Source organism: Vitis vinifera, chromosome 4, assembly GCF_030704535.1.
Source record: "Vitis vinifera cultivar Pinot Noir 40024 chromosome 4, ASM3070453v1".
Classification (NCBI taxonomy): Eukaryota; Viridiplantae; Streptophyta; class Magnoliopsida; order Vitales; family Vitaceae; genus Vitis; species Vitis vinifera.
Window position 1 is genome coordinate 6,187,344 of NC_081808.1, and position 15,967 is coordinate 6,203,310.

General features: G+C 36.0%; 1 protein-coding gene across 4 annotated transcripts; it reads right to left on the minus strand.

Annotated features, from left to right (window-relative positions):
• Positions 1–1,757: 1,757 nt before the first annotated feature.
• On the minus strand, positions 1,758–11,800 carry LOC100254390 (topless-related protein 1). 4 transcript variants are annotated; one of them, XM_010650428.3, is made up of 26 exons: positions 11,625–11,800; positions 10,008–10,116; positions 9,602–9,781; positions 9,382–9,495; positions 9,138–9,296; positions 8,832–8,949; positions 8,568–8,691; positions 8,379–8,449; positions 8,097–8,247; positions 7,863–7,972; positions 7,686–7,755; positions 7,518–7,591; positions 7,344–7,439; positions 7,172–7,267; positions 6,917–7,044; positions 6,581–6,815; positions 6,304–6,465; positions 6,166–6,228; positions 5,831–5,956; positions 4,058–4,165; positions 3,777–3,959; positions 3,481–3,609; positions 3,295–3,390; positions 2,678–2,860; positions 2,413–2,579; positions 1,758–2,100 (listed from the first exon to the last, which is right to left on the minus strand). In XM_010650428.3, exons 1-26 carry the CDS (start codon positions 11,632–11,634, stop codon positions 1,947–1,949), a joined length of 3,216 nt encoding a protein of 1,071 aa, XP_010648730.1. In that variant the 5' UTR covers positions 11,635–11,800; the 3' UTR covers positions 1,758–1,946. The 4 variants fall into 4 exon arrangements, with proteins under 4 accessions (XP_010648730.1, XP_059592254.1, XP_059592255.1 ...); XM_059736271.1 differs by having other exon boundaries at positions 10,008–10,107; positions 11,625–11,755; XM_059736272.1 differs by lacking the exon at positions 11,625–11,800 and adding an exon at positions 11,348–11,618.
• Between the last annotated feature and the right edge of the window lie 4,167 nt (positions 11,801–15,967).

Here is a 15,967-nt window from a genome sequence, read left to right on the forward strand (position 1 = left end):
GATGATTTTGGACTGATGGTAGTGTGATGGTGGTGGTGCTGGAGTGGTCGTGGGTGGCTGTGGTGATGGTTATGATTGCTGTTAAAATGCCTATTCAGATGTTCTAGGATATTTATTACACATGGGTATCATTAGAATGTGAAAACAGTGATGATTGTGGTGTTGTGGGTATACACTGGTGAGGGTGGCATTGATGAGGTTTTAGTAAAATTATTTTGGATGAATTATGGTAACCTCTGTCTGACCACATATGACTTGATTAAGGGACCTGATTTTGGTGTAGGAATGTGATGTCATGGTCTAAAAACTGCAAATTCCTCCTTCTATTCGGTTTTGTGAACTGAGTCAAGGTCTGATTTGTTCTTCTGATAAAATGTTGTCAAGACCATGGCTGATGTTACATCATGCTCTCCTCCATTTTCCATATCCAGGCCATATCCAAGCAAAACCATGGCCAAAGCAAGTGAGGTAATAAAATTTATGGGAATGAAGATTTAAGAGGAGAATGGTGGTAAATTTGAGAATCTGAAAGAGGGGAATGTTGGTTGGGGTAAGCAAATAAAGGGTAATAGTCCAGCTGGGTATGTGGGGTGGAGTTGGATGGCTTTCCCATTTGGAATTGAAGAGAGGTGAGGGTGGAAGCGGGGGTAATGATGCCATTCTTAAGGTCTTGCTTGCTTGCATAGTTTTTATGAATTTGTAACTGGGCTTTTCTCAAGTAAGACAGTTAGCTTACTTCCTTTCTGACTTTGAAGCAACAGCAGCTATCTGTTGCTCATTCAGCTAAAAGGTGTAAAGGTGGACTATAAATGAAAATTCACAGCTTTAGGAAGACATATCTCCCTTTCTCTCTCTCATTCTCATCACTTGTTTTTCTTTTTATTTTTTAACTCAGTAAATGAAATGTTAATCATCTTTTTCTGTTTTTGGAGTGAAGCCTGACGATGGGCAATTATTCTGATGTGGACTGGATTCAAAGCTCCATCCCTAGGCCCTCTTTACCTTGGGAGGTGTTAATGGAAAAATATTTCAATGAAGATATTCTCTATTTGCTTTTTGGAAACAATTTCAACCATCCAAACATCAGTACCTGTATTGCATTTGGGTAGGATGATGTGACAGGAATTTAAGAACTAAAGATGCTCTTTTCAAAAGATGACTTCTGAAGAGTAACCATATAATTGCATATAAAGTCAAGGGATAAAGGGTCACACCATCTATTCTCCTTTTCAAAAGTTACAGGGGCTTCCCCAAAATGTCTTGCCAGGTAGCCAGCACTCTTCCCTCTTTCAAATAAAGTTACCTGTAACAGTTCCTCCTGAGAAAAGGATAATTTCAGAGACTTGTGGAATGTCAAAAGGTGCATATTACTGAAGGCCAATGCCCAGTTTGGAGAAGACAGTCAGAATACATCTTGTATTGGGATAGCATCTCATCTACAGTAATTATCTGGAACATAGCTCATTCAGAAGTTTGAGGATAGTAAAGGCTATTTAGGAGGCTGAAGCTGAAGAAAGGAAGAACTTAATTCAGTGTGCTGAGAAGCTGAGAAAATAGCAGCAGTTCAAAATTTTCTTCTGCGAGAAGAAGCCATTTGAAATTAGACCTGGTTGGGCAAACTGTGCACATGAAGAGTATTCCACAGACAAAAGGTGTTACCAGTCAGAACCCATTGCTTGCAAAATTTCCAAGTTTGTATCCCATTTTAAGTATTCAAAGATCTATACCATATGATTTATCCATAAGCAAGAAACAAAGACAGAAAAAGCTTTCACCTGATATAGATAACTTATTTTGAGTATTCTGTAGTACAGCATATTTTATGGGGACCATACCTTGATGTCCTTATTTTAGCTCAACTCTGAGTTATTTATGCACATAACCTCAAGCCAAGGCTTGCTTCCTCACTCAAAACACATGGTAGGGCAATTCTGGATCAGTAGTCATCAGGCAAGCGGGTCAACAACTGGTGGCAATGCTGTCCATTTCCCTACAGATTCAAGGGGCTCAATGATATGGATGCCACCATTAGATAAGCCAACCGCAAACTGGTTTGGGTTATTTGGATGAGCGGCAACCACAAGTGGGTATACATCACATCTGGAGCCAGCAACCAAAAAAGAAATGTATTCATATGGATGGCTAATGTTTTAAAGAAGTATGATTTACCTATAGGAGGGGAAAATGAAGAAGAAAGAAAAAAGAAACAAAGTATGATTATGTGGGTTCGGATCTATCCTAACTTCCAATAGGTTAAGAGGACAATGTAGGCTAAAGCACAAACCATGAGATAAAAGAAGTAATATCCATTATCTATATCTAGAAATCAATATGTCGAGAATAATTTGGACTAGATGTCACGATAACCTTAAAAAAGCTAGAATGGAATAGTCAAATGAGATGATGAAGTACCTGATATCGAGAGGAATACAAGCATTGAAATCAATCCGACATTGCAGGTGGAAATTTGGAGTGTTAAATACAGAAGCCGTTCCATCTAGAAAGATTGCATATACTAACTGGCTATCAGAAGAAAATGTTGCATGCGAGATTTCTGCCGAAAATTTTCCTGTGACCCACTGGAAATATGAAACAGAAAATACCATTTTTTTTAACAAAACATGTTTTAGCGAGAAACCATTACTTATCATGGAAGGAGAGATGACAAAGAAGGCACCTGTCCAATGCATTCTAGTTTCTTTGCTTCATATATTGCAAGACAAGTGTCATGCACAGCAAGGAAGTGAATTTGATCCTGGTGAAACTGGATTCGGATGTCTGACAGTGGTGGACCCTCATCAGGGATCTGCATGGATCTGCTGTTCACCCTTTCCCATCCATCATAATTCCACACAACAATCTGGAGAAGAAAAAGGAACACAATGACCAAAAGGGCATTGTAGAAAGTGGTAATGCTAAAAACTTCACTCTGCAGTTCGTATAAGCAGTTTTTTTATTTTATTTTATTTTATTTTTATTTTTTACAGAACATACTCTTAAGAAATATATGTTGGTAACACAATAAATAGTAAGTGCTAAATACTAACCTGAGAAAAAAAATAGCCTCTTTCTCCCAGTCCATGTTAAGCAGTTAATTTTTATTTTTATTTTGAGTTTTTTTTTTTACATGTTGTACTTTCAAGAAATAAATGTTAGTAGCATATGCCTTAGATTTGAACTTAGGAGCAAAAAGGGGGTGTATTTCTACATGAGACAACATGAAGTGCCAAATACTAGCTTGAGAAAAGATATAGTGATTCTTGATATGAATGTAATGAAAGAAAAAATACTAGCCTGAGCATCTGCTCCTGATGAAACAAGTACATTCAGAACCTCTGAGAAGGCAAGGCCAGTGATCTTTCCAAAGTGGCCCTTAAGCTTGTTCTCAACCTGCATGAATGTAGGTAGCAACTAAGTTGCCTTAGTTTCTCTTTGAAAGTCTCTCCACAAATATTTATACTTTATAGGGAGATAATTTACCTCATCATTGCGAACATTGTAAATCACAATTGTGGAATCATCCAGGCCTACTGCAATTATATTGTTATCTTGAGGATGAAGAGCAAGAAATGTTGCCATTGGTGGAGAAGACATAAAAGTTGTCATTTTCTGTGCTTAAGCAACAAATTTGGGAATGGTCAGTTAGAACCTTCATGAACTGTTGAACTCCAGATGATTGGATCAGGAAACTATTCTTAATAGCATGACTCAACACTTATGCGAAGAGCTTCGGGACAATGCACCCAAGCAGCTACACGTATGTTTATTAAGGTTACCTTATATGTCAGCATGTTGAACACAGAAATCTTCCCTCCTGAAGCTGATATGCCATATGAATCATTTTTGGAAAAAACAAAACATGCTACAACGTCTGCAGGGTTGGTTCCAGCACTGTAATCACCAATCAGTTGTGACCTGCCTTTTGGTTTCCATAATTGAGGGGGAATCTTGGTGGTTGCCTATATCAAATACCCATCACAGTGACATTGTCAACTTTCAAGAGATACAAGAAGTTTAAATAGATGATAACTAATAGGAATAATTATCTCCTTTTTACCTTTCCACTCATATTAAGGTCATTTTGCGGCCATTTCCAAACCACATGAACATTTGATCCTAATGCCAAAATGGAATCACCTGCATTGTTGTAGATCAAACTTGACACCTGCAGTTGTTAAGAGAAGCCAATGAGAACCTTTTTATCTCTCAAATTGGGGTCTAAACACCTGAATGGTTGAAAAGGCTCAACTCCTTGAGAATTTGCTACAAGTATCATCATCAGTGTTACCTAAGAAAATATTTATTGTATTGCTTGCTCAATAATAGATACAGGAAAATTAGTACAGATACCACAGGTATACAGAAGAAAATGGAGGAACACCTGTTAACAGAAAATCCAGTTTCATACTGAATTATCTTTGGTTAAGTTGGATCTCATAATTTATTAGAACAAATGCAAATTGATAATGCATTATAGTGTGGATCATGTCGAGGCCAGGGCCTGCATATGTAAAGACAGCTTTCAAATTTTCTACCTACGGTTCTCTCAGTCAAACAATTCTGAAACAAGGGGTACAAGTTTGAGGAGGCAATTTTTCATCATGGCACATGTCAATACGTAGAAAAATGAAAGATTTAACAACAAAACCTGGTGGAATCTCAATGCTTAATGTATGTCAAAATTCCCATGCTGATGTTTTCTTCTGTTCTCTAGGGTTATGTTTGGTTTCTAGAAAGCATGATGGAAAGGAAAAAAAAAAAAGCTAAGGAAAAAGAAAATTAAATGTAATTAGAAATTTTATGCATTTTAAATTTATTAATTATATATATATATATATATATGAGTTAAAACAAGTGACATGATTTTGAAGTAGTATATATAAATAATTTATTGACTTTAAAATCCTCCCCCCCCCCCCCCCCCCCAAACCTTTGTTTTTTCCTTCGTATTTTCTTTCACATTTTCTGAGAGCCAAACATAGTCTAATTACCTTCAATTTAAGCTTGCTTATAGCATGTGCTTCAGATCATAAGCTAAGTGGACCTAGAATTAGAGTTATGTGACTAAATTTGAGTGTGATTGCCACAATCAGGGAAATGCAGCTAAGTTTTTGGGTCATATGCAACATTCTGATGGGCAAATGAAATGCATCTGTGATTTCCAACAGTTCCAGTAGCAAAGTATTTGGTTGCTGAATCACAGAAGAAAAAAAGAACAATTTTGGATTCCAATAGAATTTCTTGTCTATTTTTTTTTTTCTTATTTGTCTTTGAAACCGAACAGGGGATAAAGGGACTCACTGCAAAGAAACATCAATAACATTCAAGCACTGCTCACATGCTTAGATAATTTTGCCATTCATTCATCTGCAATGCAGAAAGATGACTCCAGGGAATTTCTAATTACTTATGTGGTTTTCAAGACTTCATTACTAATAGCCTACCCCAAATTAAACAAAGATCCATCAAGGGCAAGTGTGACAGAAATTAGAGCAATTTCAATCTATATGACCATTACAGTTTCCAAAGAGTAGGTAATCAGTCAACACCAGAAAACTCGGACTACTTGGAAGTTCCAAGGAGCATAATAACATTCATCAACATTTACAATTTCCTAATATGTGCATGACTTTGTATGGCCTATTGAAAGGAAGAGTTCAGCAAGGCCATGTTCTATTAGTATTATTAAAGCAAAGAAAAAAAAATGGAAATGTTGCCAACCACAGGTTTTTCCTCCTCTTGGTTGAATTGCCAAAAGTTGTAATATACATTTATTCCAAAGATGGAGGTTTAATTAATGACATAAATATCTTGTAATAAAAAATAATACCTTGTTTGTCTTAGCAGGAAGACTCAAGAACTGGAACTGAGGAGGATAATAGATGTTAGAGATATTCCCATTGACTTCCTCAGTTAAAATGGGTTTCACATTCTCCAAGCTCCTTGTTCCTTCATTCTACCAAAAACAGAAACAATAATAATAATAATAATTTTAATATATTAAGTCTCCAATAACATTAACTCATGAGAACTAAGCATATTTCTTCAAGATGCAACAAAAGGCAAGAAAGATATGATTCCAATTAAATCAGGACATTCAGTATAGAATTATGGCAGAAGAAGAAAAAACATGAATCTAAAATAAACAATTCCACAACTGCCCACCACAGGAAGACCACCATCTTCCATGCCAGCGCTACCAACAGATGAAATTTGGCTGATTGAAAGCTGAATCAAATAACAAGCATTAGGGATAACTCATCAGAAGCGTTGAAGCAATAGAGGAAGGTTTAATATGCTGACCTCACTCAGTATTTCAGAGAGACTAGAGGAAGCAAGGTAATTATTTTCAGAAGTTTGCTGCAACTTAGGACTGGAATCATTTGCCAAGATTTTGATTCTGTTTCCCTTTGCAAAAACAGCTAATAACGTTCCCTCCTTGTTGAAGCGAACACATGGACTTGCCTTAAAATCAGCAAAGTAGGAAAACTTAGATCAAGTTTTTAGTTCTGAACATTCTTTTACAATATCAAAATTATATATAATAATAAAAACTAAAATACCAGAAACCCCAACTTACTGGTAGGTCTCCATCTGCATCAATAGTTGTCAAGAGTTCAAGGTTGTCCATATCCCAAAGTTTGATTAAATGGTCATCGCCAACAGCCAAAAACTGGTTCTTAGCAGTATCAAATTGCAGGATCCCAATTGAAGGCTTCCGAAGTCCCTGGTAAATTCTCTTCAAAGAACCTTCAGTCTCATTCCATTCAACAAGGAATGACTCTCCATCTTTACTAGTGCCACATGAAAAAATCCTAACAAGGTGTTCCATGAAAACAACGATGTTTCAATTTCTCCATAAAAGCAAATAGAAGGTAAAACCATCAGAATGGCAGTGAACACCCAGTAAATCAACCTTTTATTATCATCACTGTATGCCATTGTTGTGCACCAATGACCTGGAGCATCAAAATCAACTCTCGCTCCCAAATTGTCATACAACCATGCTTTTATCTTGCCATCCACTGATGTAGAAAAGATAAACTGAGGGCATGAAAACAGAAATATAATGTTTTAACATACCAAAAAACAACATAGTATACAAAATGCTCCAAATTATTTATATATATCATGATAATCAGCAATGAGTAGTTCCAAATTTAGTCCTTACATGAATTCTCTCCTTGGTGTGAGGTAAGACAGAATATACAGAGGCCTCATGACCCTCAAAAGTGAACATTTTGACACCGTTAACTGCATCCCACACCTTACACAAACATTTGTGGGCAGATGGTCACTTTCTCTATTACTCAGTAACTAAACATATAACATGATAAACCAACCTTAACAATCTTGTCATCACCACAGCTTATGACCATAAGTTTCTTATCAGGGGCACAGAAGGCGAGGTCATTTACACCACCAACATGAGCGTCAAACTAGATATGGGAAGTCAGTGTGAGAGGCAAAGCAACAAACTCAAATACTGTACAAAAAGAAAATATGAAACAACATACCTCCAATTTTGGCTGAACGTCACTGGCACCACCATAGGAGTATAATTGTAAAATATGTTTTGAATATGCAACCCCTTTAATAGAAGAGAAATGTTTATTTGGATCAACAGAGGAAATTCAGATCTGAATCCAATGTTGGCACAAGTGTTCCATTATCTATTAACTTACCAAATATTGAACCATCAGGGCTCCATCGTATACACTTAACTGATACACATGGGTCTTTAACCATAGCTGCCTGAATGTTGTTAAGATCACTTTAGAATCCAGATTATTTGGATGGAAAAAACAAAAACTTGGATTATTTCTACAGATATTAACATAGGGAGAAGGGGAGGGAGATACCTTGAAAATCGGTGAACAAGCTCCAATATCCCAAACCTTAAAACTTCTGGATAGTAACTTCTCTCCAGAAAGAACTTCCCACAAACCTATGTCCCCAACGATGGTTCCAACTGAAGAATCACATAGGCAGTATTCATGAGTAAATGCAAGCTTAAAATGCAAAAGATTTGGGCTAAGAAAATACTATGGCAACCAAAAGTATCATTACTGAAAATAGATTTCATAAAAGTTAACCTATAAGAAGGGTTGATTGAACAGGATGAAAATCCATGCTCACTGGAGATGATCCTTCATTCAATGTCTTCTGAACTAACTTTGGAAAGTCATCAGGTAATCTGAATACTGAACTTTGACCTTGGCCTGGATAAGTGAATCCTGATGTTACCTACATAAATGTAATAATAAGATCATAAAGAGGCAACAAGTATTACATATACAAAACCACTGCAAAGGAGTGAATGAATCATAAATCAGAAACACATTATACACTGTTGAAGTAAAAGCGAACCAGTTTACCTCATCCAAAGTCTCAAGTGTCCCACTTTTAGACAAACTTTCTGAATCCTTGAGTTCCTCCAAAGTTTCAGCTACCATGTGGCGGTACATAGTTAGCAAAACAATAGAGTAATGCATAGAATCAATGCCTTAAATGCTCCAAAATCAGATCCTCACTGGGAGCATTAATAAAGGGATTAAAAGCACTACCTGGGTTTCTTGGTGCACAGAGACCAACAGTTCCAGCAGAAACTGCAGAATGAGTCACAGTAGATGGAGTAAAAGTACAACTGGAGGGGGAAGTTGGAACTGGTGCTGATGCAACTTCCGAAGGCTGAATACAAAAAATACTAAAATTCTGAGAAAAAACCGTACCAAAAATGTAAAATAGATTAACTCAATGAGATCTGTAAAGAGCCACATTGGACAGGGGAAGGAAACTATAAAACTGCAGCTTCTGATAAAGATCCTTACCGGAGGATTGTTTACAATTGAATGATTGTCTAGTGGTTGACAAACATGATCCAAAAAAAGAGTTTTTATGACGGGGTCTGGTTGAGGATAGGAACAATGTACATGCTGCCAATTCAAGCTGTCAGATTACATACTAAGGTCAGTTCTCCTTAGTAAGCATGATCGCATAATATGAAGAATATTGAAATAAGAACTACACAAATTTAAAAACTGTTAAAAATATTTAACTAAGTGTTTGACCTAATAACAATTAACCTAATTCATCTGAAAAAAAAAAAAAAGAACTGTAAGGAAGAAGTTGCAGACCTTTGGTTAATGAGACGTCGCAACCTTTGACTTCTGAAATTAGGAAACTTTAGTTTACCACGAAAGAGGGGATTTGCCTCAATAACTTTCTTCAGATCCTTCATCATGATTATTCTTGCAGAATTTGTGTCCCTATATGTGGAGAGAGATTCGTGTTTCCTGAAGAGGACACAGGAAAATAGTCGACCTGAGTACACAGTAATCAGCATATCTGAAACTACTAAAATTAGCACAGAAATCACACCTGAAATCATCTGTAGTCAGAAGCTGAGTCATCTCCTTGTACAGATCTTCATTGTATGAGGCAAAAACTTTCAGATCATTCACAAGGATACCTAAAGCCTTGGAGCCATCATGGCTATCATAATATCAATCAATTTCATATAGAGGCTAGAAAGCTGATATTTTCAGGGGAAATCTTAATATTTAAAAAAGTTACAAAGCTTTACAAATCACTAGCTTACTTATCCAATGCCTCAAGGAACTTCTGCTTTCTGATTTCAAAATAGATCTTGAGTGAAAACTTGTTGTCCTCCACTTTTGTGAAACCAGAGAGATATCTTTCAACCTCATCCCAGTTCCCACTAAGTGCCAGGCCCTCAAAGTACTTCATGTCAAAGAAATAACCTGTTTCCCGCTCCAAACTATTGAGCAAGCAAATGGTCAGGCAAAATTACAAAAATAAGACACATGCTGAAGACAGAGAGCATCTGTATGTGTTCACATGTATGAGTGCGGGTGTGTGTGAGAGAGAGAGAGAGAGCAAACATGTTGAAGGTTTATGTGTGTGTGTGTGTGAGAGAGAGAGAGAGAAAGAGTAAACATGTTGAAGGTGTATGTGTGTGTAGTGGAGGGAGGACGAAAACACACATGTGAGCAGTTTCTTTTAGGTTTTCCTCATCAAGGAACTGTAAGATCAAGAAGACCAGCTCTTTACTGAGAGACATCACTCCAATAGCCGTTCCTCTGTCTGCAGAACCTTCAAATTAACCCAAAAATCAGTAAATTTAGAAGTGAAAAAGAAGAAACAAACAACAGTTATGGGGAAAAATAACAAAGTGATGCTTTGTAGGAGAAGAGAAACATGATACAAGCTTCGGTTATCTTAAAGCCTTCATTCTTTAGAAACCTAAAGAACAAACACCTCCACTCAACTGAGCAGAGCACAAACTTTTTACTTAGCAGAGGACAGCAAGGTAAATTTATCAAACCTTTATTTTTAAGAAATTTCAAAATTATCTTTTCTTTTAATTTACCCAATTCTCCCAGACAACAAACAGAGTGATTTATGAAGCATAGATGAGTCCAAACTCAAATTCAAACAAGTAGAAATTGCATTCTGCTCTCTAAAGCGTAGAAACTTCCAAATGAACCCAATCAGTAAAGAGAAACAGACAGGAATCAAGTGAAGTCAGTAGTGCTTTGATCATGAAAATACAGAATTCTAAAACCAAACCAAATCAAGTGGTGATAGATATTTTTCCTTTAATATGATGGAAGATTGAGAAATATGCCAGATCATTTTTTCCATTTACAGAGAACAAGACTTAGAAATTAGGTGCTGTTTGGTAGCTGAGAAAAGCTAGGGGAAAAAAAAAACAGTAAATTCCACCTCTAAGAAAACAAAGACAATATTTTGTTTTCTTTTCTTTTCCCCCATTCTTTTCAGTAACCAAACACAATGTTTAGAGTCCCAATCGAGCAGAAATGAATCTAGAGCCAAACGTAATATAATCTCCTTCGCTAATACGTACACACCCATATTTCTATTATGATCATCCGCTGAGAAATTTTAAAACAAATTGTAAACATACATATAATCAAGTTTACGAAATCAATATTTTGAACAAATTCTCAGCGCCACTGAATGAATCTTTAAACTTTTGGCAAAAGCACACAAAAGAAAAAGCAACACCCAAAATTTTCCCTTTCTTTATCCTCTTTTCCTCTACTTTATTGGAACAAAACAAAGAGGTAGGGTTTGGATTGATGATAAACGGGGCCAAAAATAAAATTAGACTAACAATTGGATGATCAGCTTCGTCAACTACGTGCAGAAAAACCTACTTTTTTATTGAATCGAAAAATCAAATTTGAAATACTAGAGTTTGAATCGATCCAAAGGAACAATACAATTTCTTAAGAACTCAGGCAATCGGAGCGGAAAAAATACCAAAACGAAAAGGGAAAAAAAAAACCCATCAAGTTACCAGAAAAGGCTGGCTGTCGAGATGTCTGAACGAACAGAGAAAATGAACAAATACAGAAAATCGAGAACCAGGGTTTTGACAGAAAATAAAAATAAAACAACTGAGAAGAAAATCGATCAAATCGAGGACAAAACAAGAAAAAAAAAATCAGTTTGGTGAGGAAAGGAAAGGGACTTTTTGGAAATGCAAAAGAAGAAACCGGGTCAAAAGCACCAATCCAGTAAAGCGGTTGAAGAAAGACGGAAAGAGATGGGGAATAGGAAGAAGCGGAAGTCACCTGAATTCATCAACGCCTCTCTATTCTCGTACTTTCTTCTACTTTCTCTCGCTTTCTAGCGGCGCTGAGAGACAACAGTGAGTGATTTGTGGATGAGGTTACTTAGTATATCGGGTTGAGCGCGATACATGCACGAGATGATAAGCCGCCGCACTTATAAAGCTCCCTTGGGTCCCATCCTGACAGCCGGTCGTCAGTTGAGGATGATTATACCGAGGTCTTACGTAGGACTGTCGTTTTGGTTTTGAGAGCAAAACGACAGCGTATTTGTCACGGTGCTTATTTGGGTCCCAACGGCCCACTATTTACGAATTTGCCACTGTCTTCAAGGATTAATTTTAGATTCGTGAATCCTCCTAAATCTCATTAATATTAATATTGCATGTTTGAGGAGTTAGACATGAAAATCCGGCTAAATTTACCACGTCAGCAATGACTGAGACTCACTTTAAGGGCATGAAAGTCATTTCACAGTTTAAACCCAAACTCAAATAATCATTTTATAATTAGAAGGTTAACCATTATCAAATTCTTGCTTAGAATACTAAAATGTTATATAATAAGAAAAATGAGATTTGATTTACTAATATGAAAATATATAGAAAAAAGAACCTCAAAATTTTTTAATTAGTATTATCTTCACCTATTTAAAAATAATGTGAAAAATAATTTGAAATACATGTATTTTTTAATGAGTTATCCAATTATACCCAAAAATGCCCCTTTACTTGTCATGTCATCCGAATCAATTGACAATTAGACTCATGCTTCCCTTCTTTTGAGATATTTTATTATTTGAGATTTTTTTCTCTATAAATATTATCAGGTAAGAATTTGAAAAAAATGAGAGTTTATTCTAGTATTAATAAGTTAAAAATAAATTAATATTCTTGACGATAAATTTATATTTATTATATAATATTAATAATTGTTTAATAAAATAGAGAATAAAATTTGTTGTAAGAGTTTTTTAGATATAAAATGTTTTATAATATAGTTGTGCTTTGATATATAGTATAAAAATAAATAAACAAATAATTATTTTATATTAAATAAATTAATCATAATTAAAATAATTATATATTATTAAATTTATTATTTATTATTTAATAAACAACCCTATTAGTTTTTGAATTGGTAATTATGATTAAATTGGATTTGTTTGACAATATTTCCTCTTAAAATTATACAAAATAAAAAAATATTTAATCCTATTTAAATAAGATTTTTTTTTTTGTACAATATTTCTTAAACTTTTAGGAAACTAAAATAAGAATCCTAGAGGTGTTTGTTTTTAGAGAAAAAAAAAATCCAAATAATAAAATAATAATAATAATAATAATAATAAATATCTAAAAAGAAATGAAACATATATATGAAGCAGTCTAGTTGTCAATTGATTTGAATGACATGATAAATAAAATGACATTTTTTTGGGAATAATTGGATAACTCATTAAAAAGTGTATGCATTTCAAATTATTTTTAAATAGATGAAGATAATATTAATTTAAAAAATCAAGGGTTCATTTTGTCCATATATTTTCATATTAGTGAATCAAATCCCACTTTTCCCTTATATAATTCTCACAACTCAACTTCAAAACAACTTCAACTTAAGCAATTCAAATACTAATTAAATTCAAACATTTAAACAATGTTCAAAATTAAAAGTTTAAACCAAAAATCCTAACAAGGACAGTTTCCCATCCTAACCATTATTCGTGGCCTTGAGAGTACTTGAAAAATTGTCAATAAAAGGAAATGAGTTTAAGGTTCAGTAAGGAATATTAATATAGTTTGAAGATGTAGTAACCAAATTGAAAATATTGAAATGAATTATTTTCTATCTTAATTTATGTAAACACTTTACAAAGATATGAGTATATAGTCTTATAATACGGGTATGGAAATTGATGACTAAAAATCCTTGATTGGAGGATAGAATGATGCAAACACAATATATGGGAATATATTTGGTCTTTACATATTGAGAATGGGAAGTGTCGGGATGTGTTCTAGTCCTTACATATTGAGAATGAAAAGTGAGACATGCTAACCAAGATGTGTTTTGTCATGTCCTCGCAAGATAGTGCTTCCATTGCAAATGCTAATCTTCGATCAAAGAACAGAAAATTGTTGGCAAGAAATTGGCTTAGTGAGGGCATTGACTAATTGGTCTTTGGTGGAAACGTAGACAATATTGAGAAGACCCTTACTAACATGATCACGAAAAAAATGAATATCGAGGGCAATGTGGTTTCATTCTGGAATGAAATATTAGATTGGCTGACAAAGGGGTGGCACCAATATTGTCATAGTAGATGGTTGGTTTGTGAGACAGCAAGACACCAAGTTCACCTAGAAGAGAATGAACCCATCGAACTTCAACAGTTGTGGAGGCAAGGGCATGATACCCAGCCCCTGTAGAGGAGTGGGTGATAGATTTCTGCTTACAAGAGCACTGGGAAATTGCATTACCACCTAAGTAGACAATGTAGGCAGTAGTAGAAGAGAGATCATCCCTATTACTGGCCTAGTCAGCATTAAAAAAAGGTAGTGAGGATAGGGGTTGATGTCGTTTGAGAAATAGGTCATGATACATGTTGCTTTTGAGACATCATAATAAATGCTTGACAATTGACCAATGCATGTTTGTGGGCCAATGCATGAATTGTGAGAGATTTTTGACTATATAAGAGATGTTTGATCGACTTAAAGAGAGATATTGTAATGCACCAACAACACTTCCATATTGAGTCGCATCCGTGGAAGAAGAACCATCATTCAGTGAGTGGTAGGGAAAATGCAATTGGAGTTCAAGCTTCTTTGGCCCCAAACAAATTGGTTTGTGTTAGCAAATCACGAATATATTTGTGTTGGGTTAGGAATAGATCAGTAGGTGTGAAGATAGCTTCAACGCTAAGGAAATAATAGAGTGCACTTAGGTCTTTCATAGAGAACTTCATAGAAAGAGTATGTAGAAATGACTTAATGAAGGCACCATGATTTCCTATAACAAGTAGGTCATCGACATATACCAAAAAATATGTTGTAATACCTTGAGCATTATAGACAAAAGAGAGGGGTCAACACGAGAGTTCACAAACCCAAAAGAGAGTAATTACTCCTTAAGCTCATTGTACATTGCACTAGGGGCTTGCTTAAGACCGTAGAAGCTCTTATGAAGTTTGAAGACATGAGAAGAATGGGTGGTGTTGATGAATCTAAGAGGTTGCTGCATAAATACTATTGATGCTGGGTTAACTGGAAGAAACACTTTTCCTTTTTTTCCTACAAAAGATGTCCGGACACACTCTCCGAAGCTCAAGTAAGAAGATTAAAGCCAACAATTAGAGGTTGCCCCTTTTTATATGCTAAGAAGAAGACTCTCTCTCTGCGTGGATATATGCACGCATACCTCGATATTGATCTGGAGAAGGGCTTTTATAGGGTCTGGAATAGTGTCACATCTATGTTGAGATGACTTCTTGACTTTCGTAGTCATGATGATAGCATAGTTGGCGACAAAGTAATCATCACTCTTTAGGCGGTTGATAGGGATCGCTAGAAGGGGTGACCTGATGGTTCACCTGTCACCTCAGCCTGCAGGCGGTATGGTGCAGCGTGCATCAGGTCGCCTGCGAAGATAAGGTGGCGTCCCATCGAGCATGCTTCTGACGAAAGGAGAATGATTGCTCATGGGAGTGGGTCAAGAAACTTACTCGGAATGCATTGCGTTGTTTCAGAGGAATGCCGCGTGACTGGCCATTAGTACTTCTAATTTGGACTAGATATTTGGATTTGGTTATGTTCACCCGAACAGGAATAGAAGGATGCCACATGGAGCCAATGGTGACTTGCCATATGGTCACACGGGGAAGTCCTCTACAATGCCTCATTTTAACCTGATTGTTTCGTCCCGACTTCAAGAAGAAATCTTTTGCTTGTTGAGAAAGTACGACATGAAGCTCAATCCGTCCAAATGTGCCTTTGGGGTAAGCGCAGACAAGTTTTTGGGGTTTATGGTCACTCAAAAGGGGATATAAGTCAACCCAGATCAAATCAAAGCTGTCGTGGAGACATCCACCCCTAGTAGCAAGAAGGAGCTGCAACGCCTCACCAATAGACTCGTTGCACTAGGACGCTTCATAGCCCAATTCATAGACAAACTAAGACCCCTCTTTCTAGTGCTGAAGGGAACCAATGCGACAGGATGGATGGAAGACTGACCATGTGGCAGGCCACCATTGGCTCCACGTGGCATCCTTTTATTCCTGTCCTGGCAAACATAACCAGATCCAAATATCCAGTCCAAATTAGAAGTACCAATGGCCAGTCATG

Excerpts from the sequence above, each read along its gene's own strand:
- LOC100254390 (XM_010650428.3), bottom strand. Across the intron at positions 7,592-7,685 it reads CCCTGATGGTTCAATATTTG|GGGTTGCATATTCAAAACAT; the intron begins GTAAGTTAATAG and ends CTTCTATTAAAG. Across the intron at positions 3,610-3,776 it reads TCAACATGCTGACATATAAG|AAAATGACAACTTTTATGTC; the intron begins GTAACCTTAATA and ends GCTTAAGCACAG.